Raw genomic sequence first — 24,717 nt, 5'->3', positions numbered from 1 at the left:
TTTCTTGTTCTGTAGATCAATCTTGAACTTGGAACCAGAAAACTCGAGGATCTAGGGGCATAAACCCCTCTGCCAGGTGTGTATGACCCCATCTTTTAGCTCCATTCCATCTATTTTTTCCCTGAGTTAAACTTCCAGCTTGTTAAATGCTCTCCCCTCCCTGGCTGCGTTTGCTTTTATTTAGGCTGTGACAGTTGGCTTTAAACTACCACCTTCTCTTCTGATTGATTCCTCTTTAAGTTATTATCTTTTAAATATATGTTTGAAGCCACTAGGCTCTTAAATATTTTCTCTTTTAATCCTATAATCCATTAAGTGATATACTTGTTTATTTTATTTTCAAGGGTTAAAAGGAAGTGAGGGAAAAGGAAAGGCAATATGAAAGTAGTCAGATTGCACATTTCACATGCCATTTTGTCTCTCCTTAAGACATTTCAGTTTTGAAGTTTGAGGAGACCTGAAGTGAGATGTTTAATTTTACTGTTTGTTGAGAACCTATTGTGGGAATATAATGTAAACTGTCCGGTATAATCTCATATATGTGTATGTATACATGTATATCTCTTTCTATAGAAATCTATATGTGCACATTTAAATAGGCAAGGAATTGGATTAGAAGGTTCCCTCCAACTTTAAAGTATTATGGATTTGAGTTTTGTTTGTTTTTTTCATTATTAGTTGCCTCTTTTAGAAGCAGTTCTGAAACTAAAATGGAGGTTGAGATAGCCATTAGTTCCTTAACTATTCTGACTATTAGATATCAGGGAAAGTTTTGATTATGGGAGGAGAACCAAGGGAGTGTCATGTTGAATAAGAGGTAGGAAATGAAATTTGACCTTATCCTGATGACTGATGGGAGCTTACAAATATTTTTCTCCTGACTCTTCCATTTCCAATATTACTCTTCCCTCTTCACTACTCCCTCATATTAAATTTATTTTCCTCTTAAATTGGAGGTCTTTCTACCTTTTAATTTAAATTTGTGTATTTGTTAAACTGTCTTCTGTTCACTTTCAGTTTAGAGTATGATTCACTAGATATCCACACGACTCTCACCTTTTACACTGATTTTTGACAAACCACAGTGATGAAAAAAATAACACTTTTACCCTCTTTTCTTCCTTTTTACACTACTGTATAATTCCTTTTGCTATCCCTGCCTTTTCCTGTACTCATAATTAATCTACTTTCAAGACCTCTCTTTTCTTATTTATCTCCTTGATGCCCTTTATATTAAAGAACACTGGTTTTTCTTCATATATTAAAAAGGTATTATTATTATTATTATTATTATATCATCATCATTATCAACATCATCCTACTGTTTCCATCTGCTCCAATAAATTTACCTTTCTAACTTTAACTGGGCTCTTGTATTTGAAGTTCAATTTCTATTCAGATCCAGTTCCTTCATCATAAGTGCTAGAAAGTTATTTATTCCATTAAAGATCCATTTTTCCCCTTGTAGGATTATGCTCAGCTTTGTAAGGTGAGTGGAAAACTATTTTTTTTTTTTTTACTTTTGGAACATTATACAGTATTACAACATTTTCTTAGATTTTTAGTAGTTTTCAGATCTTATATGATCCTGATTGTAATTAAAAAGCTCACCATCAGTCAAAAAACATTTATTAAGTACCTACTTTGTGCTATTATACAAAGTACACAGTTCTTGATTTCAAAGAGCTCACAGACTATCAGGGAGACAACATGAAATTAACTATGTACAAACAAGATATATGCAAAGTAGAGATAATTAATAGGGAGAAAGCACTTGTATTAAGGGAAATTGTGGAAAGCTTCTTGTTGAAGATAGCATTTTAATTGTGCATTAAAGAAACTGAGGGAAGTATAAGAAGACTAGAAAGTTGGAGGAGGGAGATTATGAAAGGCTTTTGAGTGCCAGAGGATATTATATTTGATTCTGGAGGTGATAGGGAAGCATTAGAGTTTATTTAAGTAGAACGAGTTGGTAAGATGATCAGATTTGTGCTTTAGGAAAATCATTTTGGCATCTGAGTGGAAAATGGCCTGAAGTGGGGAGAATCTTTTTTTTTTTTTTTTTTTTAAATTATAGCTTTTTATTGACAGAACATATGCATGGGTAATTTTTACAACATTGTCCCTTGCATTCACTTCTATTCTGACTTTTCCCTTCTCTCCTTCTGCCCCTCCCCTAGATGGCAAGCAGTCTTATACATGTTAAATATGTTATAGTATATCCTAGATACAATAAATGTGTGCAGAACCAAACAGTTTTCTTGTTGCACAAGAAAAATTGGATTCAGAAGGTAAAAATAACCTGGGAAGAAAAACAAAAATGCAAATAGACTACATTCATTTCCTAGTGTTCCTTCTCTGGATGTAGCTGATTCTGTCCATCATTGATCAATTGGAACTGAATTAGATCTTCTCTATGTTGAAGATATCCACTTCCATCAGATACATCCTCATACGGTATTGTTGTTGAAGTATATAATGATCTCCTGGTTCTGCTCATTTCACTCAGCATCAGTTGATGTAAATCTCTCCAAGCCTCTCTGTATTCATCCTGCTGGTTATTTCTTACAGAACAATAATATTCTATAACATTCATATACCATAACTTATTTAGCTATTCTCCAATTTATGAGCATCCATTCAATTTCCAGTTTCTAGCCACTACAAAGAGGGCTACCACAAACACTTTTGCACATGTGAGTCCCTTTTTTTTCTTTAGTATTTCTTTGGGATATAAAGTCCAGTAGTAACATTGCTGGATTAAAGGGTATGCACAGTTTAATAACTTTTTGAGCTTAGTTCCAAATTCCTCTTCAGAATGGCTGGATTCTTTCACATCTCCACCAACAATGCATCAGTGTCCCAGTTTTCCTACATCTCCTCCAACATTGATCATTATCTTTTCCTGCCATCTTAGCCAATCTGACAGATGTGTAATGATATCTCAGAGTTGTCTTAATTTGCATTTCTCTGATCAATAGTGACTTGGAACACTTTTTCATATGAGTAGAAATAGTTTCAATTTCATCATCTGAAAATTGTCTGTTCATATCCTTTGACCATTTATCAATTGGAGAATGGCTTGATTGCTTATAAATTAGAGTCAATTCTCTATATATTTTAGAAATGAGGCATTTATCAGACCCTTTAACTGCAAAAATGTTTTCCCAGTTTATTACTTCCCTTCTAATCTTGTTTGTATTAGTTTTGTTTGTACAAAAGCTTTTTAATTTGATATAATCAAAAATTTCTATTTTGTGATCAATAATGAATTCTCCTTTGGTCACAAATCCCTTCCTAGTGGGGAGAATCTTTTAATAGAGATTCTAAACAGCAACCTTATTGCAATAGTCTAGGTATAAGATAGCTAGATGATTCAGTAGATAGATAGAATGCTAGACCTGAAGTCAGGAAGATTTGAGTTCAGATTTAGGCTTGCTGTATGACCATGAGCAAGATATTTAATTTATGTTTGCATGTGGAAAAAGAAATGACAAGCCACATCTGTATCCATTCCCAGAAAAAAATAGACAATATTGGTGTGATATGGTCCAGGTTGCTGCAAAAGTCATATACAACTGAATAACAGTAGCCATGAGGACATTAAAGACCCACACCAGAGTGATGGCAGTGTCAGAGGAAAGAAGGAGGCATGTTTGAGAAATTTTACAAAGGTAAAATTGACAAGATTTGGCAATAAATTGGATATGGGAAGTGAGAGTGAGGAGTTGAATATGACATCTGCTTTTCAACTCTGGAGGAGTGAGAAGATCGTGAGAAGATACTAATAGGGAAGCTAGGAAGAAGAGACAGTTTTAGAGGAAAAATAATGAATTCCACTTGGAACATGTTAATTTTAATATGTCTGCAGGATGTCCGTTGTGAGAGAATTGAGTGGATTGGAACAAAGTAATGGTGGGAATTGTGTGAACCCCACTGATGCCACCTTGTGACTCAGTTTTGGAGCTAGCTCAGTTCCCTTTCTATTCAGTTATGAATCTAGTCTAATTTATGTGCTATGAGAAAACTTAATTCAATTGTGGAAATTGGGAGAAAATCTTATTTCATTGTTTGAACTTAGCCCTGTGTAACTTAGCCCTGGACCACTTCTACCTTTTGCTTAAGACACCCTTAACTAAGGGCCTAAGTTATGCTGCCTAGAAATCTGTTCAACTCTAAAAAGTGACACAAGAAGTTTTCTCACATCTTACATCTCAAGCAGCCCTTATGTCTTAATCTGAAAATCAATCCCAAGCAATTATTATTTCAATATTTCTTTGTTTATTCACAGGCACTTAAAGGGAGGGGGACACCTCTTTTTCTAATTTCAAGAAATTGCACCTGTTCATTCTTCTTCTCTTCTCCCAACTTGAAAAGTCCATAATTTTCTTCCAGTTAGAAATTAGATTCTTTCCTTTTACTTAATTGCTCTTATTTGATTAATTAGTTTTAACATATAAAAATCTGTCTTCTTCTATATTTGGGTGCAGTCCCAAGTTGAAGAAGAAGGTTGGTCCCAATTTGTTAAAAGAAATGGTAAACCACACACAGTTGGCATGCATTGATTAATCAAAATGGTAAGAAGTTCAAAAATTTAATTTCCTCAGTCATTTAATGTTTCCCCTGCCACAACATTAAATTTATTGTGTCTAACGGACAATTAGATATATGAGATTAGTCTTCAAGAGGGAGGTTATGGCTGGATAAGTAAATCTGAGAGTTATCTGTACATAGGTGATTAATGAATCCTTGAAAGTTGATGAGATCACCAAGTGAAAGAGTATACAGGGAGAAGAGAAGAGGAACCAGAACAAAACCCTGAAGGACACCCATAGTTATCAGATATGACCTAGATGAATTGCTTCTTTCTAGTTTCTTACACTATTTTTTTCACTGATGTGGGAGCTCTGGGTTTTATCTATGACATTCCTAGGATTTTTCCTTTTGAAGTTCATTCAGAAGATGATCAGTGAATTCTTTCTGTCTTTATGTTGCCCTTTGCCCTCATTGGAACACTTTTCTTTAATTATTTTTAAAAAACAAAACAAAATGGTCTTGTTGTCAGAGTCCAGTGATTTTCCAATTATCTCTCCTTGATCTTTTTCAAGTCATATCATATTTTTTCTTCTATTTTTTTAATTTAAAAAATTTTGTTTTAATATTTCTTGCTGATTCATGGACTTATTGATTTCTGTTTGATCTATGCTAGTTTTCAGAAAGTCTATTTTCTGTGTAAAGTTTGTCACTTTCTCTTCCCAGTTAATTATTCTTCTAGTTCTTTTGTCCAGAACTTTTTTATTTCATTTTTTAAAGCTTCTCACTTCATTTCTCCTAGATAGGGATTAATATAGTCTTTGTAAAAATCCACTTTTTCCTTTAAGTCTCTTGTAGTTATTACAAAATCAGTGCCTCCTAGTTTGGGATCTCTAGATTTGCAATAATTCTTGCTATTTGTCAGTATATTCTGTGACTTGTTCATCTCTCCAGCTTTAGATCTTGAATTGGACCTTTGTGCCAAGGTCAGGTTATTCATTTTTTATTCTTTTGAGTGAGTTTATTATATATTATAGAGTGTGATCCCACCCTAAGTACCTTCTTATTGCTCCCAGGGTTAGGCCTCCTTGGATATTTGAGGTTAAAGGTGTTGTATCCTCCAAGTCTCTTTTTGGTGTCTTAGGCATCAGGTGTTCTCTAGGCTCTGGACCTGGGCAATCTGAGTGCTGCAACACCATTCTGGTCACTGGTAGCTACCCACTACAGCTCTTCAAGACTTCAAGACCCCCACCCAGGGTTTTACTGACCATTCATGGCCTTTCTAAGGGAAGCATCTGGCTCTTGCTGCCTCAAGACACGGAGCCTCTTAAGTGCCATCTCTTTTGTCTCCAGTCACCCTGGGAGGCTCCATTTTACTAACATTGGCTTTATTGATGGAATTTTTTCCTCTTGCTCTTAGGCTTCTGCCAGACTTTTTGTCTTATTCTAGGATGGAAAAAATCATTTATTGCAGTTTCTTATAGCTTTCTTGATTATTATTCAGTGTTTTGGTGGAATAGGTTTAGGGGCACTAGTATATCTACCTCCCATTTAAGCAGCCATCTTAGCAGAGAGTACCACTACTTCTTAGATATTCATAAACTATATTTTTAATAATTCATTCTAGAATTTGCCAGAAATCAAAGTTAATGAATACAAAGATTAATTTACTGCTTCCATGACAACCTTCTACTAATACTACAAATTCTAAAGAGAAGCAAGTAAGCCTCATTCTGATGTCCTGAATAATTCTACCTCAAAGATAAACTACTTTAGGATTTGATTAATAAAACTTGACTCCAATAATTTGAGTGACAGTTTTATTAATGGACAGATTAAATTACACATAGGGGGTTTCTGGGAGTACCAAACATGGCTAAATTGCTGATTACTGTTTGTAAATGCTTTAAAATCCCTTACTTGATTGTACTATTCCTACAAGCTAGCATTCTATAACTTTCCTTCTTGGTGAAACTCTTTGTGAAATATATATATCTTAGGTGTCTCTACTTCCTAACTTTTCGTTCTTCTAAACACTCTGCTCTCTGGCTTTTGACCTCACCATTCAACTGAAACTGCTCTTTTCAAAGTTATCAATTATTATATTGTTAAATCCCTTTTTATTTTTTCAGTCTTCATCCTTCTTAACTTCATCTTTTTCTCTTAGATACTCTTTCCTCTCTAGATTATTATGACAGAGCTTTCTCCTGATCTGACCACTCCTTCAGACTTTTATTTCTCAATCCTCTAACTATGGGTAGTGTTCTTCCTCCCCTCTTCCCCTAACACTCCCCAAGATACTTTAGTAGATAGACTTTCTTCTCTTTTCCCTGTTTATATATTTCTCTTGGTGATTTTATCTTTATGTCCTCTCTATGTAAATGATTCTTACATCTTTTCATACTTACTCTCCTGATCAACAGCACTATATTACTAACTGCCTTTTAGACTTCTTAAACTTGATGTCCCAGGAACATCTCAATTCAACATATCTATTCAGGTCTAATCATAAATGTTATTATTATTTTTTCATTATATATTTTATTATTTATTACTATTAATATATTATTATTATCATTATTTTTCTTGATCTCTTTCGGACATAGAGCTAATAGTAATATTCCTGGTTCAAAGGATATATGCTTAGTTTTATAGCCCTTTGGTTATAGTTCCAAATTGTTCTCCAAAATGACCTAACTACTTCATAATTCCACTAATAGTGTATTATTGTTCCAGTTCTTTCATGTCCCCTTTTACTTTTGTCATTTTCCTTTTTCATTATGTTAGCCAATCTGATAGATATAAGGTATTGCCTTGGAGTTATTTTAAGTTATATTTCTCTAATCTAGTGATTTAGAATTTTTTTATATGACTTTGATTTGATATACCACTGATTTCTTCTTTTGAAAAATGCCTGTTCATTTCCTTTGATTTTTTGCCAATTAGGGAATTACTCTTATTTTAAAATTTGACTCAGTTCCCTATATATGAAAAATGACATCTTTCTCAGAGAAACTTGGGGAACTTTCCCCCTAGTTTCCTGCTTTCCTTCTATCTTTGTTGCATTGGTTCTATTTGTGAACAAACTTTTTAATTTAATGCAATCAAAATTATCCATTTTATATATTCACAGAAAGTAATCCTGTGATCCCCTCTGTCTCTTGTTTGGTCATAAGAGCTTCTCTTATCCTTAGATCTGACGTAAAATTTTCCATGCTCCCTTAATTTTGTTATTGTGTCATCTTTGATGTCTAAAACATATATCATTTTTTACTTTCTCTTGAGGTCTTGAGATATTGGTCTATGTCCACCTTCTGCAAAACAGCTTTCCAGTTTTTCCAGCAATTTTCCGCAAATAGTAAATTATTGCCCCCAAATCTGAAATCTTTGCAGTAGCATTTTTTTTAATTGGAGGCAGCCAGGGTTAAATTGCCCAGGGTCACACAGCTAGCAAGTGTATGAGACCAGACATGAACTCAGATCCTACTGATTCCAGGTCTGGTGTTCTATCGAATGCACTACTAAGCTTATTCCTGCAATAGCATTTAAATTTTTTTTCTCTAATATTTTCTCTCCATACTTTAGCCTATCTTTCACTTTGCTACCAAGATGACATTCCTAGAGCACAGGTCTCACTATGTAACCTCCTACTCAGTAAATTCTAGTAACTCTTTATTACCTCTAGAATCCAATATAAAATCTGCTTTTTGACACTGAAACCCTTCATAACCTGTCACATTTCCACCTTTCCAATCTTCTTACTCTTTTCTCCTTTCACTCACGCTGGGAGCCATCAGCTTTTGCTTACTTGTTCATCCTCACACATGTTAAATCCATGTTTTATTACGCTTTTCTCTGACTGTCCCCCATGCCTGAAATGCCCTATTTCTTCTCAACTCCACCTCTTAGCTGCCAGCATGTATCAGCTCAAATCCCACCTTCTGTAGGAGGTCTTTTCTTGTCTCATCACATATCCTCCCCACCAAAGCCTTATTCTGAGTTTACCTCCCATTTTCTTTGTATCTTCTATCTTCCTAAATATTTATCTCTATCTTTATCTTTATCTCCTTCATAGAATGTGAGCTCTTTGAAAGTATGAATTATGTTGACCTTTTTTTGTAACCCTAGCATTTAGTATAGCAACTGGCTCAGAATAACTGATAAATGCTTTTAAATTGAAAGTTGTTTTTTTTTTTTAAAGCTATGGTTTTACAAATGAAAATAGTCGTATGGGCATAGAACTAGAATGCCAAAAAGTTACTGTGGCTGTCAATATTTATTGCCTATAAGTCAATAACTTCACCCTGGTATTTATTTTTTAGGTCTAATCATAAATATATTTTATAGCATCTACTAACCAGTATTTTAAAATACATGTAAATATAAAAGGGTAATTAGTAATGTGTATAGGGCTATAAGACAGTTGAGATCAACCAGTTTTGTTAAGTGATTTTTGAAAAATCAAATTATAACTATAAGAGGGAAGGAAATGATAAAAAAAAAAAAAAACAGCAGTTCTCAAATTTTTGGTCTCAGAACTCCTTTACACTCTTAAAAAAAAGAATAAGAATTCTAAAAAATTCTTACTTATGAAGGTCATTTTTTTATTTTTAAAATTTTTTGAAGGTCACTTTATAGATATCATTTAGAAATTAAAAAGATCTTAGCGTTATTTTGATCCTATGGAACACATTTTGAAAACTGCTAAAATAAGCCACTAACAGAAAGATTTAAACTTGAATTAGATAAGTGTCCTCTATTTTCATTAAAATTATTTAATTTTGTAAGAAACAATTCATAGAAAAGACTCTGAGGTACATTAAAGTAAATTTACATTTTCACAAGTATCTTGATAATTTCTCATCAAATAACACCTTTAATGTTTGAATTTTTGTGGCTCATTCATTGCTAAAAAACATTTCTCTAAATTAATCACTTTTTAAAAGTTCTTCTTAACTAAAAGGAGATAAAAGATTATTTGAATTTATAGAGTATAATGAAAGGAAAAATCTAGCTTTCTTCCTTTTAAAACCTCTACAATTTAGATTTTTTTAACTGTTTAAAAATAAAGCTATATAAACAATCTTGAATCATGTCACTGACCTTCAGCTGAAATTTGTTACATGTCCTCATTATACTCTTATTAGAGACTCTTGTTATTTTTAATTCAATAGTATATTTGACCCACATCCCAAAGGTAGACAGAAAGTACAGGGTGATAAATAAAGCTTGTGAAGGCCAAGGACCCTGCCAGAACTTTGGACAGATCCCTTCCCCTTTTTGAGCTTTGGCTTTCTTACTTATAAAATGAGTAAGTTAGACTGAATGACCTCTATTAACCTATCATACCACAACCAACACATGTTAGTTTATAATTGTAAAGTAGCAATTTTTGTGAAGGTAAAATGGATGTGAGATTCAGTGTGGATATGTTTTGTACATACGCCTCCACCCAAATTTAGTGTAATAATTTTCATCTAGAATAGAAAAAATTAACAAAGCAAATTTATAAACTCTGAGCAAGTTTATTTTCAGTTTCTAAAGGAAAGCACAGTTCATTTTACAAAAACATTCTTAAATGTTGAATTAAACTAGCACTTGCCTTTATTTTTTTAAATTAAAATAATCTTGTATATTTGTAAGGGGCTGAAACTCTTGAGTCAATGCACTGAGGTGAGACATCAAGCACTTGAGGCTAATTACTGATTGGATGATAATAAGAATATGCTTGGAAAATGGCCCTTCCCACTATCCTATGCTGGCCCAATCGTTTGGTGTACACAGAGAATTGTGGGAGGGACTAGGAGGTGCAGGGAGACTAGCCAGGGTCACGCTGTGAGAGAGACGAGGTGGTTAGGTTGTGGAGATCCTATGTATCCACTCTCTTCACCTCTACCACTAAAGACCTAGAATAAATACTTTTGCTTATCCTGACTCTGGCTGATTCTAAGGTATCCAGGGTGCTAGCATAGTCACCACATATATTAGTGTATAAAATATTTCTACATTATTTATATTTATTCATTTATTGATTTTTAACATTAATTTTAAAATTTCAAAATCCATATTCTTTACTTCCCTCCATCCCCTCCACCACTCAGTGAGAGGGCAAGCAATAGGATAAACATATATATGTGAAATCGTACAAAACATTTCTAGACGAGCCACCTTACATACATAGAAAGAAACAAAGAAACAAATAGACAAAGGAAAGAAAAATAAAGTAAAAAATATGCTTCAATATATGTACTCAGAATTTATATCTGGAGATGGACAACATTTTTCATCATAAGTTATTTGGAATTATATTGGATCATTGAATTAATCAGAATAAGTAAGTCTTTCACACTTGGTCATTGTTATAATATTGCTACTATTGTGTATGATGTTCTTCCAGTTCTGCTCATTCATTATATGCATTTTTTTAAACAGGATAACCATGGGAATATTTACAAATTGCAGGTTCTATTTGAAAGATGACAGTTTACTATACATGGAGAAGAAATTCCTAAGAGCCAATATTAAAAAAAACAATGGGATTGTCTCCTCTACACTAAACCGCAAGGTATCAGCTTTAGACAATCTTAAGATCTTAAAAATATTGAAAAACCACCACAAGAAATTAAGAAATCACATCTTTTTATTGGAGAGATGAATTAAAAAAGTCCATTCTATTCTGGGGGGAATAGCATAAGTTAAGGGAATCATGAAGAAAGGTGGAATAATCTAGGGGGGAAATATGTATAGGACCACTAACAGTTAATAAACATTTATTAAATATCTATTATATGTCAGGCACAATGCTAAGCACTGGGAATACAAATCAAAAAGATAATTCCTAACCTCCAATGAGTTTACAGATTTTACAATGAAAGCACAAAAAAAAAAAGGGAACTGAAAAGAATAAATGGGGATGAAGAAGGAGGGGAGCTAAGTTAAAGAGTAACTGGCCTCTGCACTTCTTCGGGTAGAAGTTTTGGGCAGGAGGAACTTAACTAATCATATATAATGGAGTTATGATAATAATTTATACATATAGAGCCTTAAAGTTTGTAAAGTGTTTTATATACATTATCTCATTTGATCATTTGACCAGGAACTAAACAAAAGCTATGGCAATATGGGGTAGAAGAAAAAGTTTAATTTTGAATCAGTAGAAAACAGTAGCATGATTTAGCAAGAAACTGAACATACAGAATAAGGGGCAAAGATAAATTATAGAGGCTCCTCTCTTGATTTATCAGACAACAATAGGTATTTCCCTGTAGTAAAGTTAGGAAAAGAAGGTGTTAAAGTCATCTTCATTATGTTCAGTCAGAATTGACAACAAATCATTCTGTGATTTGTACCAAATGTATCAGAAAATAGTCTCCCCAAAACAAATATTTTTCTCTCTACAAAGTTAACTCCAAAAATGTTTAAATGTAGCCTTAACATCTTTCCTAATGTCTAGTCCTATGTCTTGACTAATTGCCTACCATATCTTTTTACCTATGTGCATTAATATTCATGATGGCCAAAGCACAGCCATCTTTCCTATTGAATCTTCTCTTCCTCCAAAATTCCCTATTTTTGTTGAGGGCACTACTATCCTTCTAGTCACCAGGTTCCAAATCTCACAGTTATCCTGATTCTTCTTTTTACTATGACTTACCATATTCAATCATTTGCCAGGTCTAACATCGTTTATAAGTAACTATCCAAGTGTTTAAAGATCTGTAGTGATAAGGAACTCACTATTTTTCAAACCAACAAATTCTACTTTTGGGTTGCTCCTTTATATTGAGATGCAACATGTCATCCTGTTCTTATATCATCTTTTATTATATTGTAATTTAATTTAAATAAATGAAATTTTATTATATTAGATATATTGAACATTAAAATAAATATTAATAAATAAGTATATTTATCTTATCTCAAAAAATCTTTCCCTCTTCCAAACTTCCCAGTTTCTGTTGAGAGTACAACAATAAAATGATAGTCTGAATGCATTTATTCCTCATTTCTACTTATTAGACTACTTAGCTTCCTCCAAATTTCAGTGTAGGTTTCATCTCCTATGCAAAGCCTTTCTGGATCTTACTGTAAAGGTGTTGAGGGGCTAAGCTAGGGTAAAGTCTTTGTGAATGGAGAGAAAAGGAAGGAGTCTTAAAGAGGGGTAGTGGGGAAGGTAACAGGGATTGACATCTGAAGAAGAAGAAATAGTCAAAAATGACTTTTAGTTATGAATTTGAAGGATAAGAAAGAACTTGTCAGCTCCCTCAACAGAACTGTGTAATTTTGTAGGAGACTAGAACTTGAAAAAATGTGAATGTAATATTCCATGTAATATTAAATTTTCTTTTTGTAGATTAAAAGGAATATTAATATAATCAGAAATTGTATTGTTACAGAGTAGCAGGTTTCAGTTCAATACTTTAAAAAGCCATTTAGCAATCAAAGCTGTCCAAAAATAAGATTGGATGCCTCAAGAAGTAGTTCCTCATCATCAATGATGTTCAAGAGAATAACTGTTCTTAAATAGCCAGATGGCACAAATGGATAGAGTGCTTGGACTGGAGTCAGGATGATCTAAATTCAAAGGTGATATCAGACATTTTCTAGTATATGATAATTGGCAAGTCAATTAACTGCTGTTTGCCTCAGTTTTACATCTGTAATATGGGGATAATAAAAGCACCTACTTTCCAGGGTTATTGTAATATCAAATAAGATAACTATAAAATGCATAGCACAGTTCCTGGCATATAGTAAGCATTATATAAATGTTAACTGTTATTATTATTATTACTACTACTACCACGATTTTGTATCTTTTGCTGGTTAGTTTATTGTTCACATCATGCCACTTATGTGGTAATCCCCCAAAATTCTATTGTAGACCTCTTCTATGTTTATGCTCATTCTCAATAACCTCATTAACTTCCATGGGTTTAAATTATAATTCAAGCAAGTGACTCACAGATCTGTATCCAGCTCCAGTATCTCCTCTAAATTTCAGATCTAAATCACAAATCATTTAATTGGACATTTCACACTGGATGTTCTTGAGACATCTTAACTTCAACATGTCCGAAATTGAACTCATTTTCTTTTCCCCAAGTGCTTCCCTCTGTCAAAGGCAACAACCTCCCCATCTCCCAGGTCTTCTTATCCTCCCCCCCTCCCGACTTTCTCATACATCCATTCAGTTAACACATCTCGTCATTTCTGTATCTACACGTGCTACATCCTCTAGCATTAGAATCCTCTTTCTAATCAGATATTTATACTTTACATTAGTTGAAACCCTCACTACCTCCTAACTAGTTTCCCTACCTGCCTCAAGTCTCTTCCCACTCAAACCCATCCTAATTCCTGCTGCCAATGTAATCCTTATGTGCAGGTATGACCAGGCTATTCTGCTGCTTAGTCAGCTCCGCTGACTCCCTATTGTCTCTAGTATGAAGTAGAAATTCTTTTGTCTACTTTTAAAGCCCTTTACAAGCTAGCCCAATGAATTTTCTACTTTCATTGTCCATTGCTACCTTCCTTTACTCTTTGATTTAACCAAACTGGTCTTTTCTCTTTTTCACACTTAAAAGACCATCTCTTGCCTCAGTGTCTCTGTACTGGTTTTCCCTGCCTCCTGCCTACAATGCACTTCAACCTCACCTTTCCTCAGGGAAAGTGGAAAGGGAGGAAGGGAGAGAATCCGGAACTCAAAATTTAAAAAAAAAAAAAAAACAAATATAAAAAATTGTTTTATATGTAATTGGGGAAAATAAAAATATTAAATAAATTAAATATCATAAAATAGAGATTGCTCACTATTCATATTCTCCCTTATGCACAGTGTCTAGAATGTAATATGTGCTTAATAAATCCTTGCTGATTAATTAATTAATAGAAAGGATATAAAACTTCAAGTAGATTCTTTACTATAAGTTATGGATAAGTGAACAATTTATGAAGCAGAGAGAGCATTATAAGATTTAAATGACTAGATATGATTATATTTAATTAAAAAGGTTTTGTATACAAATGTAGCCAAGATCAGAAGGAAAAGCAGAAAACTGGGGGGAAAGTTTTAATAGAAAGTTCCTCAGATTCGGATCAGATGATGTCTAAAATTCTTTTTTACACTAAAGTTCTACAAAAAACAATATTTCTGTTTATCTGCATTTGAAAAAGAAATGTGATCTCTTCTCTCACTTCTCATCTAATCCTGTTTTTTTGGAGCTAAGAAGTTAATTCACTACAAACTCAATTGGCTTTGTGAACTGTTTTCTAATACTGGTAGAATCCCTAATGTGATAGTATTTTCTTTTAGGTAATTTTTGTGTACCTTAAGATTATTTTATTTTCTAAGAGCTGACTTTTAAATCTGATAAATTCATTGCAAAGTTACTTTTGAACATGACTTTTATTTATTTTTTCTCAATTGTATTTTATTTTTCCAAATATACTTAAAGATAGCTTTCAAAGTTAATTTTTGTAAGATTTTGTATTCCAGATTTTTCTCCCTCCCTTACCAGAAAGCAATTTGATATGTTAGGTTGAACATGTGCAATCTTTTCAAGCATATTTTTCATATTTGTCCCCTACAAGAAAAATCAAACCAAAAGGGAAAAAAAGTAAAAGCAAACCAAAAAAAAGTGAAAATACTATGCTTTGATCCACATTCATAGTCTCTGTAGTTCTCTCTCTGGATGCATTTGCATTTTCCATCCCAAGTCTTTTGGAATTGCTTTGAATCATCGCCATGCTGAGAAGAGCCAAATCTATCATGGTTAGTCATCGTATAATCTTGCTGTTACTATGTACAATGTTCTTTTGGTTCTGCTCATTTTACTCAGCATCAATTCATGTAAATTTTCCAGGCTTTTTTGAAATCAGCCTGGTCATTTCTTTTACAACAATAATATTTCATTACATTCATATATCATAACTTATTCAACTATTTCCTCAACAGATGGGCATCCACTCAATTTCTAATTCCTTGCCACTACAAAAAGATTGCTACAAATATTTTTGCACATATGAGTCCTTTTCCCTCTTTTAAGATCTCTTTGAGATACAGACCCAATAGTGACTCTGCTAGATCAAAGAGTATGCAGTTTTAAAGTCCTTTGGGCATAGTTCCAAATTGTTCTCCAGAATATCTTAGATCAGTTTCACAACTCCACCTGTTTTTCCACAATCCCTCCAATATTTGTCATTATTTTTTCCTGTCATCTTAGCCAACCTGATAGGTGTGAAGTGGTACTTCAGGGTTTGTTTTAATATGAATCATTTAATATGAATCAACTCTATCAACAATAATTAGTGTCTGATACGGCTTTTAAAGGGGAATATTGTTAACATACAGGTCATGTATACCTGAATACAAAATAAATTGATTGTCCTTTCCTTTTTTTTTTTTAGTGCACACATATAATTTTAGACAATGATGCTATTCTGAGTTCTGATGAGCTAAGTGCTGTCCAGGAGTATCATATCTCCATAGCAAACATAGATTTTTTATGGGACTGCCTCAAACAAGGAGAACTCTTAAGTGTTGAGAATTACAAATGCAATGAATCATCAGGACTCACTCTACTTCCTTTTGAAAGATCAAGCAGTTCCAGTAAGTGTCATTATGAATACCCATTTTCATAGAAATCAGAAAATATACTTCAGGAACTACAGAGAAAATGTAGGTACATTTATGGCTGTATACTGTTTAAATACAATTATAAAATACATTCTTTTAGGCCTTCTATATCTTGATGATTCAAATTTTATGGGCCCTTATTTATTTGTCTATAGATATCTTATCAAGGTATTCACAATTAAATAATTTTGAATAGTAAATACATATCTTCTCTTCCAGGAGTGGACAAGGATGACTTGTGTAGTATTACAGAGAAGAATGAAGAGATTATGGAGCAGAATAAGTAAACTGTCATTTCTTTCTTTCTTTCTTTCTTTTTTTTTTTTTTTTTTTTTTTTTTTTTGGCAATTGAGGTTAAGTGACTTGTCTAGGGTCATATAGCCAGGAAGTATTAAGTGTCTGAGGTCACTTTTGAACTCAGGTCCTCCTGATTTCAGGGCTGGTGCTTTATCCACTGCGCCACCTAGTTGCCCCAATAAACTCATTTATAATCATCATGACTGTTTCTCTAAAATTTAAAAAGTCTTCAGCAACACTTACTTAACTATACATCCATCTAATAGCAGACTATTACAGTCTATAACAAGGGTTTGGTACATGCCCAAGCTACCTAAAATCGAGGTTCCATACAAATCTCAAGTCACCCCCTATCCTGTGTCCAGAACCCTCTTTTCTCAGATCCTCCTTGATGGGCCTAGAATACAATGTCCCTATGACTTGGGCTACTAAATTAAAGACTCCACTTTCTGTACTTAGAACTGAAAAAGACAAATAAAAACTAAAAAGGTTCTGCCTGTTGGGGCCACAGGGTTTAAAAAGAGAGAAAGGTGGTTTTCAAATCTGTCCCCAGATTTTTCATGGTGGCTGTGCTCTGAGTGAATGAATCATTTACTCTTGGACACCATTGGAAAGAGAGATGCTCTGAGGTAGTGTAAAACAAACAGTTCTGGCTACCAAACAAGTTCAGCTATTTGCAAAATTCTATCTTCTAAAGCAAGACAGCACCTTCTCTATAACTGAGAGTCTTAAAGTTGTTAGAACAGTGAGAAGTTTAAGTGACCTCTCCAGGGTCACTAAGACCAGGCTGTTTCTATAAACTTTCATTCTTCTTTACATTGTATGACATTTTTTTTACATAAACTTCTCTAGGAAAAATTTATCTCTGTCCCATTACTTCTGTCTAATACAAATATTCATGATGTTTTAATATATATGGGGTAGAAATGTGGATTATTTGGCAGTCTCAACCGTTACGATAATGCATAAATGGACAATAGAGGCATGTCACTTATATATATAGTCTAGTTCATTTCTAAAAATTTTTTTACACTTCAATGGGATATGGATCAATGTATTTATGAGTTAGTAAAAATATCAGAAAAAGGATTCTGCCATAAAAAAGTTTATACCAATGCAAACTTCTGCTCAAAAATACATTTTAATATTTAAGTAATTATTGTTTAAATTTCAGATTTTGTACAGAAGATGACATCACATATATTCCTCAAGATTTTGAAGTTGCAAAGTACAGCATCCTAGAAAAAGTGAGAACTTTAATTTCCAATAGGTATAATTGTTTTAATATATTTTGTTTAATAATTTTTCCAACTCATTTTGAAAGCTTCAATATCCTCAGCTCAAAGGATAGATTTCATAAAGCCATATAAAATTTTGGCTGCATTTGCATTTAGGAAAACAGTTTTGTTTTTCAAAATCCAGGATTCCTCAAACGAAGAAAGATACTGCTGCTTTAGGGAAGGCTCAGACCCCTATTGGGACCTTGATACCACCTCATGGTTGGGTTTGTTGTTGTTGTTGTTGATTAATTAAGCTAGAATTGTGATTTTATCAGTGAAGGGAGTTCCCAGATAGGAACTTCCTTTATCTATGCCCATTGGAACTTTCTCAGTAACTCTAATGTGGAAAAGCTGAAACATGGAAAGGTTCACTGACTTTCAGCATGGCTCATTACTAGTATATTTAAAAAACAGTCCTTAAGAACAGGTGGGGTTGACTCCAGGTCAGCACCACTACTCACTCCTTGGAGCTGCTAGACTTCCCCTCTGTTTCCTCTTATTTGCATTTGAAAATTGTTTCACAGAAATTTACAAACCCCAGATATTCTAAATCCAATAAGATTCTTTAAAAATCAGAGAAAGTAAACCTCTTCATATGTACATATATATGTATATGTGTGTATGTGTGTGTGTATATATACATATATGCTTAAACATATATAAAAGCACAAAATGTGACATGATTTAAAATACCATACTGGGTCTTTTCCAGATTAAATCAGAGGGAGAGAAAGAAGTGGTGGTGGTGGAATTGCAGTGCTTCCAGGAACATCCTGAATTTTCTTTTCTTGTGTCTTCCAATCTTCTGCTGGAAGGTGGTATTAAGGTATTTGTTTACTTCATAGGTGCTCATCAGTTATTAGAATCCATATCCTAGACATGTTTTGTCAACAAATCACCCTATTAGCTTCTTAGAACTTTACTAATTAACAGTTTGATACCAAAGAATTGTATGTATATAATTATTATGAAATTCAGATTCTTTATTTTTGTTAGAATTTACCACACATTCAAAAATTGTGCTGGAACTTCCTGTCTCTGACCCTACTCATTTCATATATAGTAGTGCAATCTTTGAATGCCCTGAACAATTAGGAAAGATAGTATGACATTATCATCAATGAAAACCATAGCTTATTAGATGGGAGGATTGTGTCAAATGGACAGAGTAGAAAATTACTTAGGGAAGATAGCAGTATTTTGAATATTGTAAATTATTTGCAGGCTTGTTTATAATGGTTAGTATTAGAATAAGGGATAGGCCTAGTTATCACTAGAGATAACTCCCCTGCCAATGTAAGAAAACACCTTCTCTGCACATGATAATCTGGAGCTATAAAATATCACTGGAAGAAACTTGCATGAAGTTTTTGTTTGAGATAGAAACTTGGGCTTGTTGAAAGTGTTATATAATTCCTCAAATGCGACTTCCTTTTCACCTCTTGATGGACATTCATTTATTATCCATCTCAGTAGCTTTCTGAGATATATGTACTATCAGCTCTAACTGTCACATGTGCAACTTTATATTAGTCTCAATAATGAGCATCCTGCATCTACCGGATTTTTCTATTCTAAATAATTAGACTTAGGTCTTTTGAATGATTATTGTTCTCATTTAAGAGGCTCTGCAGTGTTCTAAGGTAAATTACAGTCTTGGTAGTGATTGAGGAGTCTCCTGAGGGTACTCCCTATGGAGCTGAGCATGAACACTGGTCTCTTTTGTGGGCACGTGCTCTCATCCCATGCTATTCTTTATTGAGATGATACAGTAGCTCCTGATTACTCTCAAGTAACATGAGATATATTGAAGATGATTTGCTACAGAGTCCAGAGGTACCACTCATTTAGTGGACTAAAAAATTGTTGGGAAGAACCAGCCTCATTTGTAGGTTTTATGACTCTTCCAGTAGTACTCCCTCTGCTGGGACTTCCAGGAAAGGAGAAAGGAGAAAGGAGAAATCGCTACTATACTCTGTCACTGGGGCAATGGGGATTTTTTTATGTAAGCAAGAAAATGTGATGGCCAAGAGCCCAAGGACTTTGCTGCCATCTTCTGCTTTTTGTTTTCTTCTCATTGGTTTATTTCCCCTCTCTCAATCTGTACCTGCATACTTGTAGGCTTGGACTAGAATCATCATAAATCAATTTTGTGGCAATAAAGATGTGTCCTGTATAATTAACATTATTACAGAAGGAGATATTCCACTTAAGTGAATTTTCTAGACACCTGAAACTTGCCCCCTTAAGAATTGGAAATTTTTAATTTTGGATATTTAATGGATGTCCTTATGAAATACATTAAGTATTTATCTGGCTTAATAAACAATGTACTTAAAATATAATTTAACATTTTCTCAAGATCATTATTATGAATATCAACTAATATGCTGTTATGATATAATGATAGATTTGGAACTTTTTTTTTTTCTGAGACAATTGGAGTTAAGTAACTTGCCCAGTGTTAAGTGTCTGAGGCCACATTTGAACTCAGGTCCTCCTGACTTTAGGGCTGGTGCTCTATCCACTGTGCCATCTAGCTGCCTCCTGCCACTTAGCTGTCCCTACATTTGGAACTATTAAAGTATATAAAGATATTTGCCCCTACAAAATCCTAAACCGACAGATCCTAGATTACTTTGCTTTAATTCCTGTCTGTTTGTTTATAGTTTTTCTACCTGTTCATTTGCTGTCAGTTGTCATTTCTTGCTCTTTATTGGTATTCCTATGTTGAGGAAGTCTTTTTTTTTCTTCCTTCTTCTCTTGCAATTATTGTTTTAATCTGCCCAGAATTGGGAAACCACATAGCTGAATTTATTAGAATTGTATATTAAAAAATGTAAATAGGCATGAATTCTGATATGCTGACTTTGAAATATATTTTGGGGCTTAAAAACATTTTTTGTTTATCTGACAATTTTTGGATGTGTTCCAGGTAGTTGATATTCCTGGATAAGTGACTACTGGGTAAATAAAGAGCTTTTATTCTAACACTTTGATATGTGCTATAATTCACAGACTAGGAGACATTTATCTAGAAAGAACACATCTGAAGATGCAAGTGAATACTATGAAAGTTATGTTGAAGAATTGAAGAAACAAGGATTTCTGCCATCAGAAAGTTTTCCACCTGAAGCAAACCTACTAGCATCTGAGAAGTTACAAGCAGTTAAATTGATTTATTTATTTGTTTTTGTTCTGATCACAAGCTATTTAAATAATTTATTTCAGCATATTTAAAATAAAAGATATTTAAGTGAAAAATTGACGAAATAGAAAATAATTTAAAAGGTAGGGGGAAAGCCTATATAAACAAGAGCTTATTTCTCTTAGCCCCATGAAAAAAGGTCATAATAGCCAAGGGGATAATCTGCAACAACCTTAACTTATTGGTAATGTATATGTACAGCAAACTCTACTTGGTTTAAATAATTCTATAAGATAAGTAAGGATATGTCTTTTTAACCAAAGCACCATTAATATAAGTAAGAAATGCCCACAAGTGTAAAGGGAGGACCTAAAGCCAGCAAAACTAAGGAAAATAGAAGGGAAAAGAAAGAACTAGAAAAAACATGAGGAAAGAAGGAAAACCTGAGAAAATAAAAAGACACCAGGATGAGGAACTGTAGAATGCCACGAATGTCTATGTTAGTTCTCCCTACTCTAGGCTATAATTATTATTTTTCTTTATTCCCCTTTTATTCTCAAGTTGGTTTTAAACATGTCCACTTTTGTAACTTGAGGGGTTTTTTTTTGTTCCAGTTGATGTTGGAGGATGTGTTAACTGGAGATACTATAAGTGAAGAAGTGAGTAATTTAGTGGAGTTGATATGGGTAGAAGCTCTTGGTCACCTGGAAAACATTCTTCTCAAGACAGCAAATAGCATCAGCCTAAATGACGTAAGTCAATGATTTTGGGAAAATATGTTCTACTTAAAAAATGTTTTATTTTCGTACTTGTCTTAATTTTTTCTGACCTCTAGTTCACCAGATTTGGAATAACGTTGTTAATCTGAAGGAATAAAGATGAGAGGAATCAGAAAAAAAAATTTATTTTCATAATAGCAACTTAAGACATAATAATTAGATCCATTTGTAGTATATGCTGATGGAAGTAAAATTCTGCCTGTGGTGTAGAAAAATAGAGTTAAGTTAAAACCATGGTGAGGTTCCCTGGTTGAATAATATTTCTTAATAATATGATAATAAAATGGAAACAAAGATATGTATATTAATAACACAGCATAATGTATTGCTAGGCACCATATACCATGCAAAGGAAAAGAAAAAAATTTCTGAGCAATTCTATGGCTGCTAATTTAATGGATATAAATTTTCACTGGGCAGCTTATTTAGTGGGGAGGAGACTTTGGAGAAACTGACTTATTCTTGAGTAGACTCATAAGAGACTGATTTGTACAATAAAGCTAATTTAGTAATTTCTAACTATCTCTTACCAGTAGAAAACCCTTGGTGATGATTATTATATCTTAGCTTTTTGAAAATAAAATTTGATTTATCTTAAGTTCTCAAAGGTCATAACAGCAAAGCATAAGTACTGAGGTTTTACTAAGGTGGAAAGATTTTGAGTACATACCTGGAAATGGGTTTCTCATCCAAGTATCATCTTAGCCAAAGTGGTTCATACCCATAGACAGATCTCCAGATGGTTTATTTTGATCACATAAATAAAATAATCTGAGGCAAGGGTTCTTTATATAGGTTCCACTAACTTTTTAAAAAATATTCTGGCAATTATATTTCATTATTCTTGGTTTACTTTGTAATTCTTATGTGTTTTATTTTATTCATTTAAAAGCATTCTGAGAAAGTCGAGGCTTCAGAAATCTGTGACATTAATAAATTAAGGACTCTTAGAGTGAGGTATAACTTTCAACCCCTCTTCTGATGACTCACATATCCTTGATATATTGAAATGGTTTTTGTACTTGTGTTTGTATAAAATAACTTTATGTACCACATATTCTTCTTATGTACCTTCATATTCTACTCTGTAATAGTTTTACTATTGTTTTAGCATTTGATTCTGACATCTTTCTGAATTTGTTTGACAATAAGTCTCCTAAAGATATGATAATATTTGTGAAAAATTGGTATCATAATTCTTTTCTCTAATCTGAGTCCAATTTGTTGCTTTCACCTTCAGAATGAATAGTTACAAAGATTTGGTTGTTTTTGCTCTATTTATCAAGGTTTCATTTTTATAATATTTTATATTAAAGGTAAGCAAAGCTGAGGGTATTCTACTTCAAGTTAAGGCAGCATTAAACAAGGGTGAAACAACAGAAGAGTTGAGAAAGATGATGTTAGAATTCTACCGACTTATACCTCACAGAAGTACAGAAGATGAAGTTAACAAAAGACTATTATCCAAGAAAGAAGATCTCTGCCAGGTATTACTTTGAAATTTATAGCTAAATTTAGATATTAAAAAGGACTTCTGCGAAAACTTAAAAATATTTTTTGATGAATGGATTCTTAAGTTCTTTAAGTGAGATTTTTTTTTGTCTTCATAAATATGTTGATATACTAGTTCAAATGTGGAAATATGTCTGTAAAGGCTCCATATTAAAAAGAATGGAGAGGCAATGTAGTGTAATGGATAGAGAGTTTGTCTTATAATCAAGAAGAACTTGGTTATAGTGTGAAACATGCTGACTGCATGACTTAATCTCTCCCAATTCTAGGCAAGACTTTAAAAGTAAAGAGTGCCAACCTGCATTGTTAGAAGGAGTTTCCTCAGCTGAGAAAATTTTTACCAATGAAATTGCAGGTCCAGTCCCTGTCCTTAACTCTCTTGTAATAATTTCCTTGATATAAGTTGCTAATTACATGATATTTATCAGGTTCAGCTTCCTCATTTGTCAAACAAAGAATTAAACTATATAATTGCTAATATCCAGATATAAAATTTTTATGATTCAGTGAATATCATAAAAATAGAAGCTTCTCCACATGGCCTATCATTGTGTCTGAGACTAATTCTGAAGATTTTTAAGTCACTGATTATATACACTATTACTAAAAATGACAATTATCTAATGGGAATGGTTTGTTGCCTTGAGCCTTCATATCTACAGAGCATTCAGCTCAGGAAACTCAGATTAAATTTTCTCCTTCATCCTCATTTTATTCTCAAATATTCATTCAACTGATTCAACAAATATTTATGGAGAACATAGTGTTTAAAGGCACAAAGTATGCAAGTGGATATAAAGATGAGTAAGACATGATCTCTGTTGTAAATGTATGTCAAGATGTAAAAGAACAGAAGGAACAGCTAAGTGATGTTAAGTGGCAGATAATAGAAAAAGGGTAGGAGAGGAAAGAAGTAGAGGTCCTCGAAGAAATTGACCAAGAGGGAAGGTTTTTCTAGTGAAGTGGTGGAGTGGAGAGGTTTCTACACCATGGTAGAGAAAGTTTTAAAGAGAGAAATGTATGACCATGGATCAGGTCATTTATCCTCGTTGATTTTCAATTTGGTCATCTAGAAAATGAAGAGGTTGAAATTAATGGTTTCTAAGGTCTTTTCCCCCCTAAATCAATGGTCCTAGGATCCTATATGAGTGAGTCTCAGTATGCCAATAGCAAGAAAGACTGAGATTAATCAAGCAAAGTTTTTCTTTACAAAATTTGTGTGCATTTTTCTTCTTAATTATTAGAAATTAAAAGTATATGCATATATATGTATTTTATCTATATATAATATCCAGATATTTAAAGTACTGATCCTAACTATGTGGTAATTTTAGTACTTCATACTATTTCTTTCTACAGCTCATAAGAGATGTGATTAATGTCAGTGAAACAAATCTCTCAAGATCTAACCCATCTTCTCTTGCCAAATACCGAGCTCTAAGATGCAAAATTGAGCACGTTGATGAGAATACTAGAGAATTTTCCAAAGTTAAAGAAGTATTACAAAAAAATTCTGGGTGAGGAAAAGAG

At 33.2% G+C, this 24,717-nt stretch overlaps 1 protein-coding gene across 9 annotated transcripts in view; it reads left to right on the top strand.

Moving 5' to 3' along the window:
* The window catches only part of PARP4 (poly(ADP-ribose) polymerase family member 4), a 123,104-nt gene that overhangs the window by 1,898 nt on the left and 96,489 nt on the right, over positions 1-24,717 (top strand). For 4 of the 9 annotated variants that reach the window (XM_074303722.1, XM_074303718.1, XM_074303720.1 and 1 more), the window contains exons 2-11: positions 16-76; positions 10,966-11,098; positions 15,943-16,144; positions 16,391-16,454; positions 17,643-17,715; positions 18,461-18,574; positions 20,767-20,916; positions 21,511-21,648; positions 22,992-23,162; positions 24,547-24,704. In XM_074303722.1, coding sequence (XP_074159823.1) covers positions 10,973-11,098; positions 15,943-16,144; positions 16,391-16,454; positions 17,643-17,715; positions 18,461-18,574; positions 20,767-20,916; positions 21,511-21,648; positions 22,992-23,162; positions 24,547-24,704 — 1,196 coding nt within the window. In that variant the 5' untranslated portion in view covers positions 16-76; positions 10,966-10,972. Of the gene's footprint in view, positions 1-15; positions 77-10,965; positions 11,099-15,942; positions 16,145-16,390; positions 16,455-17,642; positions 17,716-18,460; positions 18,575-20,766; positions 20,917-21,510; positions 21,649-22,991; positions 23,163-24,546; positions 24,705-24,717 lie in introns of those variants that run through there. The other 5 variants (XM_074303723.1, XM_074303724.1, XM_074303721.1 and 2 more) reach the window with 4 other exon arrangements.

This window comes from Sminthopsis crassicaudata, chromosome 3, assembly GCF_048593235.1.
Source record: "Sminthopsis crassicaudata isolate SCR6 chromosome 3, ASM4859323v1, whole genome shotgun sequence".
In the NCBI taxonomy this organism is placed as follows: Eukaryota; Metazoa; Chordata; class Mammalia; order Dasyuromorphia; family Dasyuridae; genus Sminthopsis; species Sminthopsis crassicaudata.
The sequence above is the reverse complement of the archived record's forward strand: the minus strand, read 5'-3'. Positions and strand labels throughout refer to the sequence as shown.